The sequence below is a fragment of the Thunnus maccoyii genome, chromosome 9 (assembly GCF_910596095.1).
Source record: "Thunnus maccoyii chromosome 9, fThuMac1.1, whole genome shotgun sequence".
Taxonomy (NCBI): Eukaryota; Metazoa; Chordata; class Actinopteri; order Scombriformes; family Scombridae; genus Thunnus; species Thunnus maccoyii.
This window is the reverse complement of record NC_056541.1, coordinates 16,707,542-16,729,699: the sequence shown is the minus strand read 5'-3', so window position 1 is coordinate 16,729,699 and position 22,158 is coordinate 16,707,542. Positions and strand designations below refer to the sequence as shown.

The 22,158-nt window shown below is 40.0% G+C and overlaps 2 protein-coding genes across 2 annotated transcripts; both read left to right on the top strand.

Moving 5' to 3' along the window:
* Positions 1 to 895: 895 nt before the first annotated feature.
* tmed7 (transmembrane p24 trafficking protein 7) lies at positions 896 to 7,919 on the top strand. Its single transcript, XM_042422571.1, has 4 exons — positions 896 to 988; positions 1,301 to 1,508; positions 4,824 to 5,069; positions 6,402 to 7,919. The coding sequence occupies exons 2-4, from the start codon at positions 1,350 to 1,352 to the stop codon at positions 6,636 to 6,638; spliced, it is 642 nt and encodes a 213-aa protein (XP_042278505.1). The 5' UTR covers positions 896 to 988; positions 1,301 to 1,349; the 3' UTR covers positions 6,639 to 7,919.
* A 2,245-nt stretch (positions 7,920 to 10,164) lies between these two features.
* fem1c (fem-1 homolog c) lies at positions 10,165 to 21,809 on the top strand. Its single transcript, XM_042422233.1, has 6 exons — positions 10,165 to 11,571; positions 17,651 to 17,820; positions 17,928 to 18,116; positions 18,567 to 19,078; positions 19,403 to 19,579; positions 19,707 to 21,809. Exons 1-6 carry the CDS (start codon positions 11,028 to 11,030, stop codon positions 19,969 to 19,971), a joined length of 1,857 nt encoding a protein of 618 aa, XP_042278167.1. The 5' UTR covers positions 10,165 to 11,027; the 3' UTR covers positions 19,972 to 21,809.
* Positions 21,810 to 22,158: the final 349 nt, after the last annotated feature.

Genomic DNA, 22,158 nt, shown 5'->3' with positions numbered 1-22,158 from the left:
GCTGTCCAAATGAGTCAAAACATTATTTTTAGAAGAAAAAGTCCCCTTTGTTGTCACTATACTTCCACTGCAGCTCAACACTATCTAAAGAAACACAAAGAGGGAATTTGATGTTAAAAAGACTGTAAATGTGGCAGATATCCACTTGATATGACTAACTCAGACTGCTGAAGCCTCATGTAAACTTTAAATAAACTTATAAATGCATTTTTGAACAAAATGACTGTGCAGACACACTGTGGATTTTGTCCCTCATCACTTACATTGAAAGTGCATTTGAAGGGGATCTTTTAATAGCCGGTATGAACAAGAGGAATGATTGCAGTGAGGAAAACCTCTCTCAGTGTTCATATGGGCACCTGACTGTTGTTTTAAGACAGACTTGGAAAAAAAGAGAACCCATCCTTTAAATAGATGCCAGAGGCCTTTACATAATCTGAGGTACTGCCAGGAATTACACCATTGTGTCATAACTGGAGGCTGCCTAAAATAAAAAAGAATGAAAATGGGTTGCAGTGAGTTGGAGTTTGAAAGCAGGTATCTGTTTTACACATACTGTAAACGTTTATAATAATAATAATAATAATAATAATAATAATAATAATAATAATAATAATAATAATAATAATAATAATAACAATAATAATAATGTTTAATTTGTACCTCACTTTTCATTCATAGTTAAACTCAAAGCGTTTAAAAGATTAGATTTCAAGATTTCAAAAAAACTAGGCTAAAACATGACGTATCCATTTCTGAGATGTATTTTCAGATGAGTATTAGCAGCCACGTTGAAATGTATTGAAATAGGGAAGATTCATTTTAACGCCTGTGGACGTGGCCCACGTGATCTCACAAGCTCCCCGCCCCTTCTTTTTCGACCAATGGGAGAGAGCGAGAGACGTGACTTTAAGAAACGTTAGCCAATGCCGTGATACGTCTGTAAAACGTCACTTGGCATTAGTAGCATCCGGGTGAGCAGTTTGAGGTGAGTAGCTAAGCTCACTGAAATAAAACAATTAATTCAGAAATTATAACGTTTCAGTTTAATTATACTTAAATTATAATGATTGCGTCCATAATGGACGAATACACTGACCATAGAGAAATGTTACAAATCCCAAGTGGTTTCCTGGCTCTTTAGTATAAAGGCCAGACATCTAGCTAGTTAGCTTTAAGCTAACAACTTGTCGCTAATATCAATGTCCGGGTTTGCTTTGTCACCATTTTACTCTTCTTTTTTTAAATCTCCCTCTATATTGATTTTAAATATGATGTCTGCTCGTGTTTCTTTCGACAGGTTGGCTCAGATTTTTTTCCTCTGAAGCTTTTGGCTCTTGGTCTTGAGGATGTACGGATCCTTGCGGGTGCTACTGCAGGTGCTGTGGGCCCAGCTTCTCTGTGGGTGGGTGCTGGGCTCGGAGCTCACCTTTGAGCTGCCAGACAACGCCAAGCAGTGTTTCTACGAGGACATCATCATTGGCACCAAGTGTACGCTGGAGTTTCAGGTGGGTGTTTCTGCATTACGAAAAACCAGGTGTGTCGACTCCAAAGGTTGTGACTTAAACCCTGTTATTATAGCAAGTTGTCATTTTCAAAGAGTTAAACAGAGTTCATTTTAAAAGGCATCATCAAGCTTCAGAAACTAACAGTAGCAGGTAGGAACCGCTTTATATTAAAACTTTATTTACTTTATACACGCAAAGGTATCCAAAAGGCTCGAGTCAAGAGCAACTAGACTTGTAGATACTTGAAACACACGCAGGACTTAAACCTTTTTCCCCCCCGTTGTGTGTATTAAATGACCGGTTCCACCGGTTTAAAGTATTGAGCGGGCATCAATACTACATTAAAGGACAGGTTCACAATTTTTTCAAGTCTATCTTCAAACAATAGTCTGGTGCCCAAATGAACATTGAAATAGGTTTTTCTTACCGTAATCACTCCTCCTGTTCATATTGATCATTAGGAGATCCCTTCATAATGCACCAGTAACTTCTGTTGACTAAAAAATTGGGGAGGACAGTAGAAAAACCAGCCCACAGCGTCATGTTATTTTACACTAGTTGGCTACTTATTTCTACTTTCTTATGTTCAAGTTATGTCATGTTCTTATGTTCAAATGCAGGGTTGTGCAGAGACCTGTAGCGGGGCAGGTGCTAGAAGTTTAAAAGGGGCACATCGCATGTACTTGTACGCGGCGGAAGATGTCTCTTGTGTGCAGACTGAGAGGAGCTCCCTTATTTCTGAATATGTTCAGTTTCCAGCCATTCTTGGAAAAAAATAAATTGTATTACTTGTTAGTTATCAAATCTCTCGCGAAAGCATTGGCAAGGCAACCGTAAACAAGTCACAGATTCAAATATGTCATCAGCAGACTCTTGACATTGGTTCGCTCGCTCCAAGTGAAAGCGCCTTTCGTCATGGACGTAAGCATTTATGCGCTTGTCCCTGCAATCTTACTGCTTTCATTCACAATACAACCGTACTGGCACTTTCCCTGAAATGTAACTAGGTCAATTGGTGGGACAGATTTCTCTGACTATCAATCCCTGCTCCCATTCACACATGACCCGATGCTGGAAGTGTTCCTGATTTCAGGGATAGGCTGCGTGTGTGAAAGGGGCTTATGTGTCCACCGCAGCTCAACAGGGAAACACTGTCCGAGGAAACACAAAAAGACTGTAAATGTGGCAGATATCCACTTGATATGACTAACTCAGACAGCTGAAACCTCATAAGTTTCAGATAAGCTTATAAATGCATTCTTTCACAAAGTGACTGTGTGGACACACTACGGATTTTGTCCCCCATCATTTACATTGAAAACACATTTGAAGGGGATCTTTTAACAGTCAGTATGAACAGGAGGAATGATTACACTGTTAATATGGGTGCCTGACTGTTGTTTTAAGACAGACTTGAAAAATTGTGAACCTATCCTTTAACTGCAAGTGGCATGATCTCTTGTTAGTGAAATTTGGAAATAATGAGTATCAAACTTTAATGTAATGTGATTAATTTTAAGTCATTATGAGATAAACCAACTTGTAGTTTTTGGCTTAATAGCCTCTTGAATTGTGAACCAATCCTTTAATGTTGTACTGATGCTCAATATTAAGTGTAAAGTGTAAATAATAAGTGTAAACTGTTAGATCTTGTCTTTATAAGCAAACTGTCTATCTCTGTGGGAAATATAAAATACTAATATTACTACTGATATTAATTTTAACATAAATCATATGAATAGGGCTGCAACTAATGATTATTTTCATTATCAATTAATCAGTCTATTATTTTCTCAATTTAATCGATTAGTTGTTTGGTCTATAAAATGTCAGAAAATGGTGAAATATGTCGATCACTGTTTGCCAGAGCCCAAAGTCATGTCCTCAAATGTCTTGTTTTGTCTCAACCAACAGTCCACAACCCAAATATATTCAGTTTACTGTCACAGAAGACTTAAGAAACTAGAAAATGAAAAGGGTCTGTGGCCTCTTTGTTTTGTTAGAGATGGCCTGCAGCCCTTACACAATACCAGTGATCTTGCAGTTTGCCAGTTTTCTTCAGGGTTTTTCTTTTTTCTGTGCCAAATTGGAAGTTGCCAAACAATCATTTCAAGGCAGATATTAAAACAGGCTCAGTATATGTCCACATCTGTCTCAGAGAGTAATATTTTGTCTCACCTCTTAGCTTTCATTAGATTTGCCTTTGAAACTAAAGAGTAGCAGACAAGATATTTTGTAGTTCGTAGTTGTCATGTCTAAGTCTGACAAAGCATGAAATATTAAATACTCTAGAACATCTATTTTTAGGAGATTATGGGATTTTGTTCCTGTTAAAAATTTAATAAACATGATTGAATTGGATGTGACGGGCATTATGACATGAGTTTTGTCCACATTGTCCAGCCTTCTTCTTTCTCACTGTACTACTTGGCACAATGCATGATGGAATAAAGATATTGTGCCAGTATGTTACTGTTACCCCCTCCTTTAGTTTTACACAGCCATCAGTGAGAGCAAAATCACCTTGTCCATAACAGTCCGGTACGGCAGCACAGACAGTTGAACAAGCAAAAAAACTGCAGCGCAAATTATCCAAGATTATTGGCACCTCCCTCCCCTTAGTTTAATCACTAATTCACAAACGCACAATCAAAAGAGCAAAAAAGATCTCTGACCCCTCTCGCCCTGCTCACCACCTCTTCCAGCTGATGCTCTCTGGGAGGCGTTACAGGTCCCTGCCCTCCAAATCATCCCGACTGTTTTTTCCCTCCACTGCAATAAGGACTCTGGACTCTTCTCACTAACCCTGACAGATGTACCTTCACTTAAAACCTCTGTGTCAACCTTGTAAATATTGTCTGTGATTTCTGTCTTGTGGTAATCTGTGATCTTTATTGATTCGGGGGAGTATCTCTGAGAGCAATGTCCTTTTTTTTTTCCTAATCACATTCACACAGTTACACATTCATACCTGGAAGCTGCCCAGTACAACCACAGTCTGCTGTCTGTCATGTGTCTAATGTGATGCTGTTATCTGTCTATGTTTGATGTTATTGACGCTGTTGAATTGAGCTTACCGTCCATGCTGTACCAAAAGGAAATTCTCAAAGGTTAAAGTTCACAGGCACCATGCCTGATTTCAGGCATAGAGCAGTTTTAAATTCATTTGATACTTAATTCAGTACATTTTATACATTTCCTGCTGGACAACTTCTCATGCTCCTCGCTTTAATCCCTGAATTCCACCGACCTCGGTCATTTGGTCATTAATAAATGATTGACTGATCGAATACTTCCGTCTTTATTTCCTGCTAGGTGGTGACAGGCGGCCATTATGATGTGGACTGTCGTTTGGAGAACCCAGATGGCACTACACTCTACAAGGAGATGAAGAAGCAATATGACAGCTTTACCTTCACAGCAGCCCAGAACGGCACCTACAAGTTCTGCTTCAGTAATGAGTTCTCAACCTTCACCCACAAGACAGTTTACTTTGACTTCCAGGTCGGAGATGACCCCCCGCTCTTCCCCAATGAGAACAGAGTCACTGCTCTCACCCAGGTGAGTGTGTTTTTATGTGTGTTTGTGTGTGTGAAGGAATAGCATATATTTGTATACATACTATTAGCTTTGTGTAACATTGCACAGCCAAATTTATTTTATTTTAACTAAGAACTACAGTCCCATTTTCCAGGCAGCACATGAAACAACATGAGATGATGCACTTTTACACATTCACTCTGCTGTTTGTTTCATTGCACCTCTTGGGGCGGGCCAACCTACATCTGTAGTTTTTTGACCTTTGCAAATGCCCAGCAAAGCTCCACCCAGTTAGAACCTGCAAAGAGGTTTAACTTGTCATAATGACTGAAACACCTGTGTGAGTGTGTTTGGCACAAGTTAATTTGTGAAGATCTATAGTTGTAACAACGATGGACATCTTATTTTTTTTATTTAGTACACACACCCTCACCACCAAATCTGTCAATCAGTTATTACCTGAATTTGTTATGTGTGTTTTTTTTTTTAATACTATTAACACAATCTGTTATATTTTAACATGCCTATTATGTTTTCACTAAACTTTGTTTTCTGAAGGCAAAATAACTGGTGAAACATTGAAAAAAAAAGCTTTGTATACAGCATGTACTGCAGGGCTAGACAAGCTGGCAACTGCAAGATTTGCATGTAGTCCATTTAAAAAAAAAAAAAAGATAAAGCACATGGCAGTGTAGTTTTTCATGAGCCTGATGAAGCACCAAGTGAAACATGTTGCTCCTGCCAGTGTTAATAAAAGATCCTCCATCATATGTTTGCAGGCTTTTGTGTTCACTCACTTGTTTAATATTTTTCTTAAGATCAGTGAAATACGAACTATTTCAGCCACTTAACTTAACACTATAAACTAGTTAAGGACGGTTGTGGGGTCATAAAGTCTGGTAAAAGGTGGAGCCACATTACATTTCTGTCATTAGAAACACTGCTGTTTCTAATGTGTGTGTGTGTGTGTGTTTGGAAATGGAGAAGTTATTATTTTAGTGTGTTTCATCACCATTTTTAGAACATTAACAAACTACCAAATTACAAACTGTTGCATCACTCTTATACACTGTTAACTAACAGTTTGTGATCGCTATGATCAATATTTATTTATTTGCTGCATTAGATATGTGACATCATGCCCTTTTTCAGAGGGAAATTTTGACTTGAATTCAAGTCTTTTCATTTTACAAGTTGGAGGATTTCATAACATGGGAGGTTTTTTTTACTACCCTCTAGTTTGTAAATGAAAGTGATCTTTAAAATGATCTTGATGTTAGTTGGACAATTACTAATTTTCCAGCCACAAACTAAATATCCTGTATTGGTCTTCTATTTTCGGAACATTTCCAGATGGAATCAGCCTGCGTGTCCATCCATGAGGCCCTGAAGTCTGTCATCGACTACCAGACACACTTCCGCCTCCGTGAGGCCCAGGGACGCAGCAGGGCAGAGGACCTCAACACTCGTGTGGCGTTCTGGTCTATCGGAGAAGCCATTATCCTTCTGGTTGTCAGCATCAGCCAGGTGGTCCTGCTGAGAAGCTTCTTCTCTGACAGGAAGACCACTACAACACGTGTCGGATCGTAACAGTCTCTGAGCCCTGGGATCTGATTCATCACTTTGTTTATCCATATATGGCTCGTATGCATAGAGTCGGTTAGAACAGCAGTGCTGATCAGATATTAGATCATATCAAAACTGCCAGGTCGTACAATCTGACACGTCATTCAGCACTGCTGTTCTCAGAGACTTTATGCAAATGAGTCTTAAGCATAAAGGTTGTATGTGTTTGAAAGGTTTTTGAGGTGTAAAAGAAATAACCTGAAGAAAGGCTTGATTGTGTTGCTTAAAACTATCTGTATTGGAGGCGTTGAAGCAGCTTAAACATGTAGTTTAAGCAAACCTCAAGTACTTTAAATATTTGAAATAATTTCTAATTGTGTTCCCTCTTTTTTTTTTTTTTTTTTTTTTTAAATTGTCCTTTTTTTTTTTTTTTTTTTGCAGAGTTCTACCCCCATCATCTCATACCCTCTGATCTATTATCCATTTTTCAGCCCAAACTGTGCACTGAAATAACTAAGGGGTGGGAAGTTGTAACTAAACATACTCAGAATGTAAGAAAGCTGAGAATTTCTCTCCTTATCTGCAGAGCATTGGGTCACTACAAACCACACTGGCAAGCCAAGGTTTTCTCCACGTTGGTTGCATTTCATTGTGAAAAATCTGTTGCATTTTTTTTTTGTCTTTGTTATTAAACTCACTGTATAGAGTGAGAAAGAGTAGATACTGTGTTTGCTTTTATCAGCTTTGTCATTTTAGATGAGTAATGAGAGGAGACTGGAATCTGCTGTACAGAGACTAAGCCATCCTTAACTCTAATATTGGCTCAAACACTTGTACAAAAGTTTGTATTTAGGTTGAAGGACTGAAAATTAGAGATGTGGAGGGACCCAATTTCTTTAAAAAAAAATGTTGGTTTTTGCATTTTAGATTCCATTTGTTGGGAATTACACGTCTGATTAAAGTCGTGCTTCAATTTGGTAGGTAAATGTATCCTTAAAATTCAAAAGTTACATTTAGGACCTTTATAACATCTATGTGACTCGTCGTGGGAGATGAAAAGGAAAAAAACCTGAATGTTATTGTGTTTGAAAATACATTGAAGTGGCAATGCCAACAGTTTTAAGCACACTGACTTGTTATTAAAACTTTCACTGGTTCCCATGCATTGTTATATCTAATTCTGCCTTTGCTGTTTAAATTGTAACAACTTATTTATCTGTGGGCTGATATTGATTTTATACAGCACTGTTGTAAAATTTGTTTTCAAAATATTGCTTGAATATAAGACTATTCTGGTCATTTTGAGTTGTAGTTGTTATTTGAGAGTTGATTCCCTCATTGGTCACTCAGACAGCAAAAATTCCTTTTAAGGAAGAAAAGGAAAGAAGATTTGATAGCTTGGCTAAAAATTTAGTAGAGCTGCAACTAAGAATTATTTTCATAATGGATTAAATTGTCGATCATTTTCTCAATTAGTAGATAAGTTGTTTGGTCCACAAAATGTCAGGAGATGGTAAAAAATGTTGATCGCTGTTTCCCAAAGATCAAGGTGACATCTTCAGTTGTCTTGTTTTGTCCCAACCAGCAGTCCACAACCCAAGGATACTCATTTTACTGTCATAGAGGAGAAAAGAAACCAGAAAAGATTCATATTTAATCGTTGCAGCTCTTACATTTAGTGCGTCCGACCTTTTCCGCAGTGATTAAGTTTTTCATCATCTGATTCAAATTGTTATACTGTAAGAGAAATATGTTTATTGAGGTTTTCACTATTGAGGTTTCAACATTTGAGTCTGCAAGAAGCACTAAAAACAATAATTGCAGGCTCAGACCAAGCAGGAAGTGGTTAGTAGTTTCAGCCAGGAGTCATGTGAAAATCAGTGCTTCTCACTCTCACTATTCACTGATTTGCAAACAAAATCTGAAGGCAATTTTCGTCTCATAAGACACAGACGTGGCTGAAACATTAAAGAGAACAATGTAGCCATTTTGAAGTTCAGCTGTGACATCAATTAAGGTGACATGATGTCAGATAATCTCTGAATCTAGAAGACATTGCTGTGTTCATATATGAAATTTGCCATAAACACAATGAGAAAGACTCAGCAAGCATTAATGTTTTTGGCTAAACTTTGGCCTTGTTAAACTGTAACTTGGTCACAACTGACTGAAACTTCACATGATTCAAGGGACCCCGAGTTAACTCAAAAAATATATATATAAAGCCATTAATTATCTCTGTTTTCGCTTTGCTTCCTGTGTTATTTCCCTTTTTCACAATATGTTCTCCGTCAGCAGTAGTGGAAAGTAACTAAGTACATTTACTCAAGTACTGTATTTCAGTGGAATTTTGAGGTACTTGTACTTGAGTTTCCATTTGATGCTACTTTATACTTCCTCTCCACTACATCGATCTGACAGCTTTAGTTCCTTTTCAGATGGAGATTTGACACAATGGATAATATAACAAGCTTTTAAAATACAACATTTAAAGATGAAACCAGTGGTTTCCAACCTTTTTGGCTTTTGACGTCTTACAAAAAGCAGTGTGTAGTCGGTGTCACATTTCAGATGTCTGAGTTGTTAACAGCTTCACCAAATAGTGATTTTTTTTCCCTCTAAACTTCTCACATGATTTAATTTCAATGAATGTTCAAATGATCCAATATTTTACCAAAGATTAGAGAAAAAGTCCAAAAACTGAAAATAGATTTGTGTATAAGAACATTGTTTTTTCTTCTTTCCTTTCCCATTAATCATCTCACGACCCCTCAGATTTATCTGGTGACCCTTTGGAGGGGCCCGACCCCTAGGTTGGGAACCGCTGGACTGAACTAGCCAACTGTATATAAAGTAGTTCAAACTAGCTCCACCTGCAGCAACTACAACAGTAACATGCTGCTTACACACTGATGCTTCAGTATTAATAATCTAATGATGTCATATATACTAATATATCACTCAGAGGGACAAATTGAGTACTATTACTTTAATACTTTAAGTACATGTTGCTGCTAATAGTTATTTTACATTTGATGTATTGGTACTTTTACTTAAGTAAAGGATCTGAGTCTTCCACCACTGTTTATTAGTTTTGATGCATTGTTGGCTTTCTGTTTGTACACTAACAGGTGGTTTATTGACTCACATTTATTTCTGAAAGGCACTCTGGGAACTGTGTGTGAAGTTATTAGGATGGCTGAATAAACTTTCTGATAAAATGTCTGGGTATGAATTAATTTGATCACCGTAAATAAACAATTGGGTGGGGTTTTTTTTAGTAGTGAGGGGTGAGGTTTCTGGATACATCCTCTGGTGATGCTTCTTGTATCCTGTAGGGAGTGATATAGTCAAAGCTATTACAGACAGCTCTGCAGACATACATTATTTCTTTAATCCGGCAGATACAAACAAGACATGAACAAGCTTTCTTTTTAAAGATTATAATCTCATAATTTCCCCATGAAGAAAACTCCCAGATACTTAAAGAGCAGGGTCGTTGAGCTAGTTTTTGTTGTTGTGGTTTTCTAATGGCTACGTCAGAGTCTAGCAGCTCTGTGATTGGACGATCCACACGTCAATCATGCGCGGTGACGGAGAGAAAAGACTGCGTTGGGTTTGCGATGTGACAGAAACTGAGTCGTGATCATCCGGTCCAGCCGTGGGTGGATAGCCTTCCCTATTCACCAAACCCTTCGCTGAGATTATTACCGTGCCAGTTGGCGGAGTGGCTTCACGGACGACTATTATTCACAGTTTTTTTTCGGGGGGCGGGGGGGGTTAATTAGCGTCTGCATGTTTGTTTCTCGACGTGTGTGTGAGAAAGAAAAGCGGCTCGGTTATCGTCGAGTTATCCCCGGCTAAGCTAACAGCAGCTCGGGTGGGGGTGGATTTCTCTTATTTCGGCCCTCGGAAAACGACTAAAATTACCGTCTCCGGAGTATGTTGTGGGTCGGTGACAAGCAAAGGAGGCAGGTCTGATGGAGGAGGAGAAGGAAATGTCCGTGGTTGAGTATCGATTGAGCGATCAATAAAAGAGGTGTAAGCTAGATCAGCGAAGCGACGCTAGTTGGTTCAGCTAAAACTGATCAAGGAAGTTGACTAGCCACATCGCTAACTCGGCGACAAATGTATTACTGGACCAAGGGTCGTCTCAAACGTCAGAGTTATTAAAAGAGTTAAAGATTCGTACACACACTCACACGACATCCCGGTGATGACAGTTTTTTTTAAAAGCTGGAGTTCAGGAAATGTTGGTGGACTTTTAGGTTAATTAATTGCTAGCTAGCTGGTTGTTAGCCAGAAAGTCGGAGCTTGTTGTAAACAAAGAGTCTCGAGCTCATCTTGTCCACAGCTGCCTGTTTCACGGACACAGCTGCCTTTTTTAATTTAGCACTGAAAGAAATCTCAGAGATGGATTTAAAGACGGCAGTATTCAACGCAGCTAGAGACGGAAAGCTCCGGCTGCTCCAGAAACTGTTGGAGAACAAAGATGGACACGAGGTGACCCAGCTGATGGGCGAGAAGACGAATGGGGCCACCCCGCTGCTGATGGCCTCCCGGTACGGACACCTGGACCTGGTGGAGTACCTGCTGGAGTGCTGCAGTGCTCCCGTGGAGGTCGGCGGGTCTGTGAACTTTGACGGGGAAACCATCGAGGGAGCGCCCCCTCTCTGGGCCGCGTCAGCGGCTGGTCACCTGAAGGTGGTCCAGTCCCTGCTGGGGCACGGAGCGTCTGTCAACAGCACCACCCTGACCAACTCGACCCCTCTTAGGGCAGCCTGCTTCGACGGTCACCTGGACATTGTGAAATACCTGGTGGAGCACAAAGCTGACCTGGAGGTGGCCAATAGACACGGACACACGTGTCTCATGATCTCCTGCTACAAGGGACACAAGGAGATAGCGCAGTACCTGCTGGAGAAAGGAGCAGATGTCAACAGGAAAAGTGTGAAAGGTGAGTGTGTTAACAAGCAAACAATATACAGTGTTCTCCTTTTATTCACATGATCTCTGTCCCTGAGATAAGATAACCCCTGATTGGTTCTGTAGATTTCTGCTTATCGGAGTTTAAAGTGGTTTAAATTAAAATCCACTCCACAGAAACTCTCAGTGGTGATGTGATGATAAAAAGATAGACGATAAAGGTATTTCATTAATCTCGGAGCATGTTATTTTGAGAAAAAGACAGTGAAGACCAGACCTATAACCAGTATAAAATAACAATGATGTGAGTCGAGTCAAGCATTTTGCATATTTCCATCTGAAAGTGACTCAACAGAATACCACGAACTTCTGGTTTCGCAATGGGAAACTATGAGGCTGACTATTTCAGTTTGGACTGATTTCTGTGGGTGTGACCGAAGGATCATATTTTCTCCTTGGATTGTATATTTTTAAATATTTAAAATATGCTGATATTGAAACAACTCTTGTCCCTCTGCTTGTGAAGCTGTTTTCTTGTCTTTACTGACAAGACAAGGCTTCAAGATAGATGGTGAATGGACTCATTTATGTAAAGCCTTTCTAGTCTTATCAACCACTCAAAGCTCTTTACACTACATGTCAACATTCACCCATTCACACGCACATTCATACATGATGGGAGAGGTTGTTGTGCAAGGTGCCAGCCTGCTCATCAGGAGCGATACAGTGCTGCTTATCCAGCCATCAGGAGCAATTCAGGGTTCAGTATCTTGCCCAAGGAAAAGTTATTATAATTAACTAAAACTAGATGTAAAAAACACTTTGGTTAACTGAAATAAAAATAAAAGCTATACTCTAGAAAAAAAATGAAAACTAACTGAAACAATATTGTGTACTTACAAAACTAACTAAAATAAGATTAAAATATACAGAAAATGTTTTTAATTTGGTCAATTTGGTCAAATTTGTCAACACAATAAACACGAGGAGATATTGGTGCTTGTGTTTATTGAAACTGATACTGAAACAATAAAAACTAACCTGAAACAATTAAAAACTAACCTGAAACAAGTAAAGCCACTCTGGAAGCTAACTTAAACCAAACTGAATTGAAAACAAAAAATTTTAAAAAACGAAATGAAAACAAAAACTAATGAAAAATACAGAACTATACTAACTCTGGCCTAAGGGCATTTTGACATGCGGACTGGAGGAGCCTGGGATCGAATGACCTGCTGTACCTCCTGAGCCACAGCCGCCTCTAGCTTGAAAATAAAAGCATAATAGTGATATCCGGGATCAAATCATGTGTGTATAAAACTCTCGACCACTGTAGACTTCAGAGAGGGCACTGGCATGTTCATGTCATCGGATTTAAATACTGACCAGTTTTCATGGCATAAAAAATATCTAATTGTGATGTCTCTAATCACTCCTGCTCCATAGTCCACTTCTCCGCTGACTAGTTTATATTAGGGCTGCAACTAACGATTATTTTCATTATCGATTAATCTATCGCTTATTTTCTTGATTAGTTGTTTGGTCCATATAATGTCTTTTTCCCAAAGCCCAAGATGCAACCTAAAATGTTTTGTTTTGTCCTGACAAACAGCCCACTACCCAAATATATTCAGTAACTATCATAAAGGAGTAAAGAAACCAGGAAATATTCAAATTTAAGAAGCTGTAACACAAGAATTTGGGCATTTTTTTTCTTAAAAGATTACTTAAAACAACTAACCAATTATCAAAATTGTTGCCAATTAATCTTCTGTGGATCAACTAATCGTTGCAGCTCTAGTTTATATGCTCACTGTGTTCCAAATAACCACATTTTCAAAATAAGGCAATATATGTGGCGTCAATCTTTCATCCTTTTCCTCAAATCTGTCAAGCTTGACAATAGGCACATGTGCCCGCCGCGTACACTTCCATTCCTTGGGACCACTCAGTTGTAGCTCGTCCTTGGCTTCCCTGACAAACAGACCTTCGGCTCATTTGGGGGTCAGCACTCATTTCATAGACATCCAAAACTCTCCTGACCCGTGGAAGAGCAGGATGCAGGTGCTCCATTGTGCCCAAACCAGTGCATTTGGCTGCAACTGAACTTGTTGATGACATGTGTGATGGTTGTGGAAAGACTATTGACTTTCTCGTCACAGCTGAACCAGCTGGAAGGGCTAGATATGCAATAACTTAAAGTGGTAAATTTCCCCCAAAAAATTTTAAAACCTGTCTTGATGGTGGAATGCAAGCAAGTACTGGGAAAATAGTCAGGACACCAAAATCACAGCTGATTGAAGTGATTAAAATCTGCGGTCAGACAAACCATCTCATCTCAAGTTATGAAATTCCTTCAGTTCACCTGTTTGTGAGGCGTCCTCCTCGCTGTGGCTTAATGTAGCCTAAATTCTGTTTGGAGGCCCATAATGAGTATTCAGACTAATCCCAGGATTTGGGAAGGGTTTCCAAGTTTCTAGATTAACTTGTTTTGTTGGTGTCTGCTAATTTTGTCAGCTGATTTTGATTTAGTCTTTTGGCAAAAATGTAAATTGGTTTTAGTCAAATTACAGATAGTTTTGATTTTTAGTTTTACTCAAAATGTAGTCTCATTTTTGTCATGCATTTTTAATTGTTTTCCTGCGCATTTTGATGCCACAGCTGTCACTTTCTCTGCGTACAGTAGAGCTACAACGATGGGTCGATTAGTTATGAACAATTTTGATAATCGTTTCATCATTTTAAAGGTGCAGTGTGTTGAATTTAGTGGCATCTAGCAGAACAGACATGGCAGAAATGGAATATAATATTCATAAGTATGTTTTAATTGGTGTATAATCACCTGAAAATAAGAATCATGTTTTCGTTACCTTAGAATGAGCCCTTTATATCTACCCAGGGAGCGGGTCCTCTTCCACGGAGGCCGCCATGTTGCACCGCCATGTTTCTACAGTAGCCTAGAATGGACAAACCAAACACTGGCTCTAGAGAGGGCCTTTTGTGGGTTACACACTGGTCCTTTAAGTCATTTTTAAAGAAAAAATGTCAAAAAGTCTTTTATTTCAACTCCTCAAATATGAATATTTTCAAGTTTCTTTTGTTTTGGTCTGGACAAAACAAGACATTTGAAGATATCACCTTGGGCTCTGGGAAACAGCGGTCGACGTTTTTATTTTTTCACCATTTTCTGACATTTCATGGAACAAACAACTAATCGATCAATTGAGAAAATAATCGACTGCTTAGTTAGTTGCAGCCTAGTGTACAGTTACCATAGTTACAGATGTTGTTGTCTGTGGTGAGGTTGGTAGAAAATGCACCGTTTGCTTGTTCATACACCATCCATGTCGCTCTGATCTGCAGTGATAAAACAGACCGACTCTCTTCAATAAATCTAGTAATCATTTCCAAACCCTGGCTGTTTGAACAGAACCGCTCACCGTCTGTTGTTCCTGCTCACCAGCATCACCACAGCTACCTGTTCTCTCCACCGCAGAGCAGTTAGACCGTTCAGAAGCCAGATTCACTCAATAGTTCACCGAAATACTATTCATTGTCTGGGTTTAGCTTAAGAGGATCAGCTAAAACGTCAGATAACATAGTGATACTACTTTAGGGAACACCCAGAGGAAGATTAGATGTCTGACTGTAGACATTAATCTCGGAACTTATCCCTCCTTTTGATAGCCAACTGAAAGTATCATTCACGTTACATCCACATCCTCAGCACATTACATTAGCTTACCTTTTTATAAATGTCTGCCTGCATGTTTTTATTAATTTGTCCAGCTATTTTGTTGTTGCTTCTTATCTAACTCTCAGTTGACCGTAGAAGAATTTAGTCCATAAATCTGCTTCTTTCACGAACCGACTACATCAGATAACAATACCGACAGAGATATAACTATAACTGAATCAATGGTAGTGCAACAGCTAAATCAACATCTAAACAATTAATCAGTTTGTTGCCCACTAAGTATTATTATGGGGTATTACGTTCAACATATTACTCCAGAAAAGAGAGAGGTCAAGTCTGGTCACTGCTGGCTTAGAGGGAAGCAAAAAAAGAGGCACATTTATGGCACCATGATGATGAAGTGGAATAATTTCTCTTTGGAGCACTCACTGCACCATGTACATTTATTAATTATTGACTGTGAATAGTTACCTATTAATTTGAAAGCAGCCAGTTATCTAATAACACCCAACAAAAGTGTTGGAACATTTGACAGTGTTTTTACAATGTGGGCAGCAAGTTGCCTGTCTGTCAATAATAAACTAGCAGAAAGGCAGCAGTTTGTATATTTTAATAACTGCAACATCAAGGTGTCTCGAAGAGTAAGATTAATCTGTTAGGTGTAGTTTTGGCAGAAACTAAGGGGTATAAATAATGGTTAATCCCTGCCTAACCCTGTTTGGTCTCGTCTGCTTGAATATGGATTAGCCTCAGTGTGCTGAGAGCGGTCACAGGAGAGGCAGGCGAAAGCAAAGCAGCGTTACAAGTGTTATGAATGCATGTGAAGAGGTGTTAAATGCCTTAAAGTGGCTGAATTCATTTTGTAGGAGTCTTTTTAAATTAATGGAATCAGTAAGTGCTCCTCCTAATATGTCCCATGTTTAGCTCCAGGAACAACCACCAGTGGAAACGTTTTTAAAAAATGCTTTTCATTGATAATTCCTCCTGATTTCTTGGACTGAAATGACTTATTTGAAAGAGGTTTGCAGAACAAAGGATACGATACAGGCTGAGGCTTAATAGGCCTCCAGACTTTTAGTATCCAAGTAACAAATGGTTTTCTAACCACATTATAGTTTCATAAGCACTGTGGCAACTTGTCATTAAACCATAGAAGGTGAATGAATATAACTTATTGTGCTTGATCTGGATCCATAGTATCATCTTGTTTTATAAGAATAGAAGAGACTCAATACATCTGTCTACACCATGAAAAGGACCCTACGTTAGGCTGTTATTTATGATTTAAATACAGGATTCAAATGTTCAATGGAAATGATTAAAAAAAATACCCAGATTTACACTTGACTTGCATTAAGCATCAGTCCTGAGTGCCAGTATGGAAGCTTAAAAGGCCCATTTTCCCCATTTTTTGTTTAAGGCAAATAAATACATGTTGAAAATATGTGTTGATGGCTGTTTTTAAATACCACAATGTCTCAAAACCACAGCCTCACCAGGTTTCACCTATGCTGTGACACACCCACCAACTGAAAGTGAACATCTCAGAAGACTTTCAAAACATTGCAGAGTGTGTGTGTGGGGAAAGGTCATTTTATTCAGCTGAGAAATCGTTGAAAAGCTTTTTCACACTACACATTACCAGGTTTATAGCAGTTGAGTTATACACAAAGAAGAAGCAGCATGACCTGCGGCTTTCTGTCTGAGAGAGTGGCGTTTACATGCACGTACTGTGATGCATCTCACCTGAACGGGCGATCGTTGTGTGGAAGAGACTCGGCGGCAGCATCTGCAATAATCTGATCAGATGATCTGCAGCCATTTTGAATATATTCCAGGTGGAAGGACAGTGCTGCAGGGTAAATAGTTTCATTTCTAGCTCCGGCGTAATGTAGAAACAAGACATTTTTTAAAATACATTTATTTAAACTTTTGAAAACAGCATTTTCAATTTTTTTTTTAGTTTATAATTTCTAGTTTGCTCTTCTTGTTTACTTCCAGCACTCTACACACCAGACAGTACAACTAAAAAACATTTCTGCTTTATCTAAAAACTGCTGTGGCTCAGCTGGGGTTTCCCAGTGTTGTTTAGCAGAAAAGGCTGTAACTACCTCTTCCTCTGTCTGCATGGATAGACATGCGTCAATTAAATGTATCTGCAGGTTTTCCAGCGTTTTCTTTACATGTTCTCCAGTTGTTTTTATGCCAACTAACATCTGTAGCAGAAAGGTTGCCAAAAAATTGTCCACGTCTGTTAACATTAAGAAGTCCTTTAAACATTTTATGAACAGACTTGCTTCTCAACTCCAGCTAAGCCTCTGTGTGGTAACTCTGCCATTTTCTCTGGTACCATTGAATATAAATAACATAATCTTGTAGCTTAATGTAAGACGTGTGTCCCCTCTGTCTGTAGGTAACACGGCGCTCCACGACTGCGCGGAGTCGGGCAGTCTGGAGATTATGCGGATGTTGCTGCAGTACGGAGCATCCATGGAGCAGGACGGCTACGGCATGACACCCCTGCTCTCCGCCAGCGTCACAGGCCACACGAACATCGTAGATTACCTGACGACGCACCAGCAGGTCAGGGTCTCTGTCGCTTTACAATGGAGTGTTTGTCTTCATGTTTTTTGAATGAAATTGAATATTTATCCTGGAGAAATATGAAAAAAACATTCTCACCTCTGCAGACGAGCCACACGGAACGCATCGATGCTCTGGAGCTCTTGGGAGCCACGTTTGTGGACAAAAAGAGAGACCTGCTCGGAGCTTTAAAGTACTGGAAGAGAGCCATGGACCTCAGGTACACGGACAGCAACAACATTGTCCATAAACCCGAACCCAAGCAGCTCATCATGGCATACGACTATGCCAGGGAGGTGAGTTTTCATTTAAGTCTGTCTTTTTACTTGAGTTATTCCACGTTGCGTTTAAAGTTTGATTATTGCTGATGTGGTCAGGTTTTTGTAAAGGCAGCACAGACTTTGAACAAGGTGACTGCTTTTAAATTCACTGTGTAGGAAAAACCTTGAAATTAGCATTCTAGTCTTCAGTATTCGAGACACAGGCTGCAGATTTGAGCATTTGCTGTGAAGGACTTAGAATAAAGAAAACTAGACAGTGAGGATCGTGCTTGTATCACAAAAAACGGTTCAAAGGCACAAAGAATAGAAAGAATTATAAATGTAAATTCAGCATAATACACAGAGCACCTACTGCAGCAATCTGATGTCTTTGATTTGTTGACTTCCTTGCATGTACATGGAATCCCTGAACTACTTCAGCTGCTGCAGCCTGTCATTGTCTTAACTTTGCCGTCCCGTTCGTAGGTAACAAACGGAGAAGAGCTGGACGGTTTGATATCTGACCCGGATGAGATGCGCATGCAGGCTCTGCTCATCCGTGAGAGAATCCTCGGCCCACAGCATCCAGACACGTCTTACTACATCCGTTACCGCGGTGCCGTCTATGCTGACTCTGGGAACTTTGAGCGCTGTATCAACCTGTGGAAGTACGCACTGGACATGCAACAGAGCAACCTGGACCCCCTCAGCCCCATGACAGCCTCCAGTCTGCTGTCGTTCGCCGAGCTCTTCTCCTTCATGCTCCAGGACAGGGCCAAAGGGCTCCTGGGGACGTCCGTGTCATTTGAGGACTTGATGGGGATCCTTTCCAAGAGCGTGTTGGAGATTGAGCGGGCGGTCAAACAGTGTGGACCGATGCCTCCCGACCCCGCGCAGCTGAGCAAGGCTCTGTCTATCATCCTGCACCTCATTTGTCTTTTGGAGAAGGTGCCGTGTACTGCAGAGCAGGACCACTTCAAGAAGGAAACCATCTATAGGTGTGTTTTTATGTGAACATGACATGATGAAAATATGATGGTTCTGAGGGAAAGGCATGTTTTGTTTTCTCTTCTCTCTCTCTTTGGATCCATTTCTGTAAATTGTCTTTGTCATTCCCTGCCTTGTATCTTTTCTCGGTCTTGTACTCAGTCAGTCAAACTTAACAATGCATTCAACTTTTGTCACAGGCATTTTGTAAATTCCTCTGAATTAATCATGTACACAAAGATGATTGTCTTGTGTATGAAATGGATCATCTCTCTCATTGTCACTTTGTTGCCGTTTTTTTTTAATGAAAAGTTTCTCCTTCCGCATCTCTGCAGATTCCTAAAGCTCCAGCCGTGCGGTAAGAACGGCTACAGTCCACTACACCTGGCGGTCGACCGCAACACCACCTGTGTGGGCCGCTACCCCGTCTGCAAGTTCCCCTCCTTCACTGTCGCTTCCATCCTGCTCGAGTGTGGGGCAGACGTTAACAGCCGGGATGAAGATGACAACAGGTCTGTTTATTTAGTTTGTGTTTTTTTTTTTACCTAATAAGCTCTTCAGTTGCTCCATCATGACAGCCACTAGTTATACCAGTATCACGGACCAGTCTATAATCTGCTGTCTATTCTTACCCACCAGCCCCCTTCATATAGCCGCATCCAACGGTCACGCCGACATCATGAACCTGCTGATTTCATGCGGGACTCACTTCGACAGCACCAACGCCTTCCAGCAAACAGCCTGCGACCTCCTGGACGAGAAGGAGCTGGCCAGGAATGTCATCCAGCCCATAAACCACACCACGCTGCAGTGCCTCGCCGCCAGGGCCATCGTCAAGCACAGCCTCGACTACAGGGGAAACATCCCCGAAAAACTAGAGGCCTTCGTCTTGCTCCACAGATAATGATCGTGAAGACGTTTGGGGAGGGTAGGAGGAGGGAGGGGGATGGACAGATGGAAAGGGGAAGGGTGTGATTCCAAGAAGTGGACTAGAGAGCATTAAAGTTCAACGCCTGACCCACAAGGTGTTTGAGGAGATGAAAGACACATTTTTGTGGGTTGCAAATTGAAACCATTTGGAGAGTATGAACTTGTGCACAAAAAATGTCCTTGTTCAACCGGGATTGGACTGAACGATGAACGGATTAAACGGAGGAACGAGTGACCGTTTTTCTTCTTCTGTTCATTACGTCATGGAGCCACAGGTCACAGCTCTGTCTGTGGGGATGTATTAGGATGGATGGCAACATGGACAAAAGACAGTTGTATCTCTGGATGAACTGAGCAAGGGGTTTACGTATTTTTGCTTTAGAAAAAAAATAGATTTTTTTTTTTTTTTTTTTTTTGCATATTCCACAATGCTATTTATTGAATGAAACGTGAGAGATTTTTCTCCATGCTGGCTCCAACCCAGCCTCAACTTTGCCTGCTTCTCTCTTGTCAAAGCAAGGATTGAGGCATTTCTACATATGCTGGGACTTCAGGTTTTTTTTTTTTGTTTTGTTTGTCCCATCACTGTTGCCAACAGTCATAAACCCTTTCTCAGTCATCATTAGGTTTTTTTTTTGTTGTTTTTTTTTTTTGTACTTTTTACAATACATTTAGTTATTGTCCTGCAAATCTGGATATCTGCCAAACGGTGCAGAATCCAGTACATTTGTCGTCCCCACTTTTAGTGTATAACAAAGCTTTATGAGAAGGGGTTAAATGTCTGCGAACACCATAAGTGCTTTATTCTTCCTATGCACAGGCTAGGCTGTTGGAAAGAGAGACTGTTGTATTCTGTGCCGGCACTTGTCTGTGCAATATCTCTCATGAGTTTTTGTGTTTACCTCATTGCTGCCGTTTCCTTCAGTATCCCCCCCTTCTCCACTCAAGGGGAGGGCGGAGGTTGGGAGGGGGATGCAAAACCATTGTACTGATTGTTGTAAGAAGAGTGAATGAATTGGAGTGAGTGTGTATGTTTGCGTGCGAGTGTGAGTGCCACAGGGTGTGTGTGGTTTTTTTTTGTTTGTTTTTTTTTTTGTTTTTTTTTTTTGAGCTTACACAAATTATTGAGGACAAGAGTTTGGAGTGGCACACATGTGAGATTCCATTATGCACATGACTGCCACTAGAAACCGCAGCGGCCAAACTAACCGACTACAACCGCTGGAGTGTGCAGGCTTGTACACAGAAGTGACCTCTTAACGCTCGTACATGGCCGACCTTTAAAAGATGCCGCTGTTCTTTTTTTTTTTTTAATAATCTTGATCAAAAAGAAAAAAAAGTCTGGGGTAGGTCACCATCTTTGGCCCACTGTGCATGTGCAGCGGCAGCATATCAACCAACCAATCACTGCAGAAAACCTTTTCATGAGAACTCCTAGACTCCGAACTAGACTACAGCTAGGACGCTCATTTTGTACAACTCGTCGTCCAATTGTATGAGAACTGAAGACACAGTCGAGTGGGAGGACGCTTCAACGTACAGAATAGTAAAGCTTTGTGAATTATCTTGTTTGCACATTAGCTTTAGATGTGTGGGTTGAGAAAAAAAAGGGCTTTTCATAATTCATAGGATTTCATATTGCAGTTTATTTAACCTGACGGTTCAAAACCAGACATAGAAAATGTATGACGACTCCCAGGGCAACTTGATTTGAATCTGCACTTTACTACAGCGGAGTTTAAGATTTGATATGGCATTAGTCAAGTTCATGTCTTAATAACCAGTTTGACAATAAACCCATCTTGCACTTGTCTTCTTGTCCGAATGTCTTTATTTCCTTTTTTATTGTGTTTGTTGCTGAGCCAGTGGAATGATGTCTTTTCAAACATTGCGTAGGGGTGGCGTCTATGTTGGACTATTAATTAGTGTGTTTTCACATGGCCTAATTAGGATGAAATGCGGTCAAAGTAGATAAAGCCCTCCCAACAGGAAAACTGAATTTAACAAGGAAAAAGGCTCCTTTTTTTAATCCTGAAACTGATATAAATCATCAAACAGTTTGGAGTAAATTATCCGTTGGTGAATTGCAAACAAGCTCAACGCACAAACGTGGCAATTATGACTCGGACTTGCAGCTTTTCTCCTTGTTAACTGTTTATAT

Excerpts from the sequence above, each read along its gene's own strand:
- tmed7 (XM_042422571.1), top strand. The coding sequence starts at position 1,350 with ATGTACGGATCCTTGCGGGTGCTACTGCAGGTGCTGTGGGCCCAGCTT. Across the intron at positions 1,509-4,823 it reads AGTGTACGCTGGAGTTTCAG|GTGGTGACAGGCGGCCATTA; the intron begins GTGGGTGTTTCT and ends ATTTCCTGCTAG. Across the intron at positions 5,070-6,401 it reads GAGTCACTGCTCTCACCCAG|ATGGAATCAGCCTGCGTGTC; the intron begins GTGAGTGTGTTT and ends GAACATTTCCAG.
- fem1c (XM_042422233.1), top strand. The coding sequence starts at position 11,028 with ATGGATTTAAAGACGGCAGTATTCAACGCAGCTAGAGACGGAAAGCTC. Across the intron at positions 11,572-17,650 it reads CAACAGGAAAAGTGTGAAAG|GTAACACGGCGCTCCACGAC; the intron begins GTGAGTGTGTTA and ends CTCTGTCTGTAG. Across the intron at positions 17,821-17,927 it reads ACCTGACGACGCACCAGCAG|ACGAGCCACACGGAACGCAT; the intron begins GTCAGGGTCTCT and ends TCACCTCTGCAG.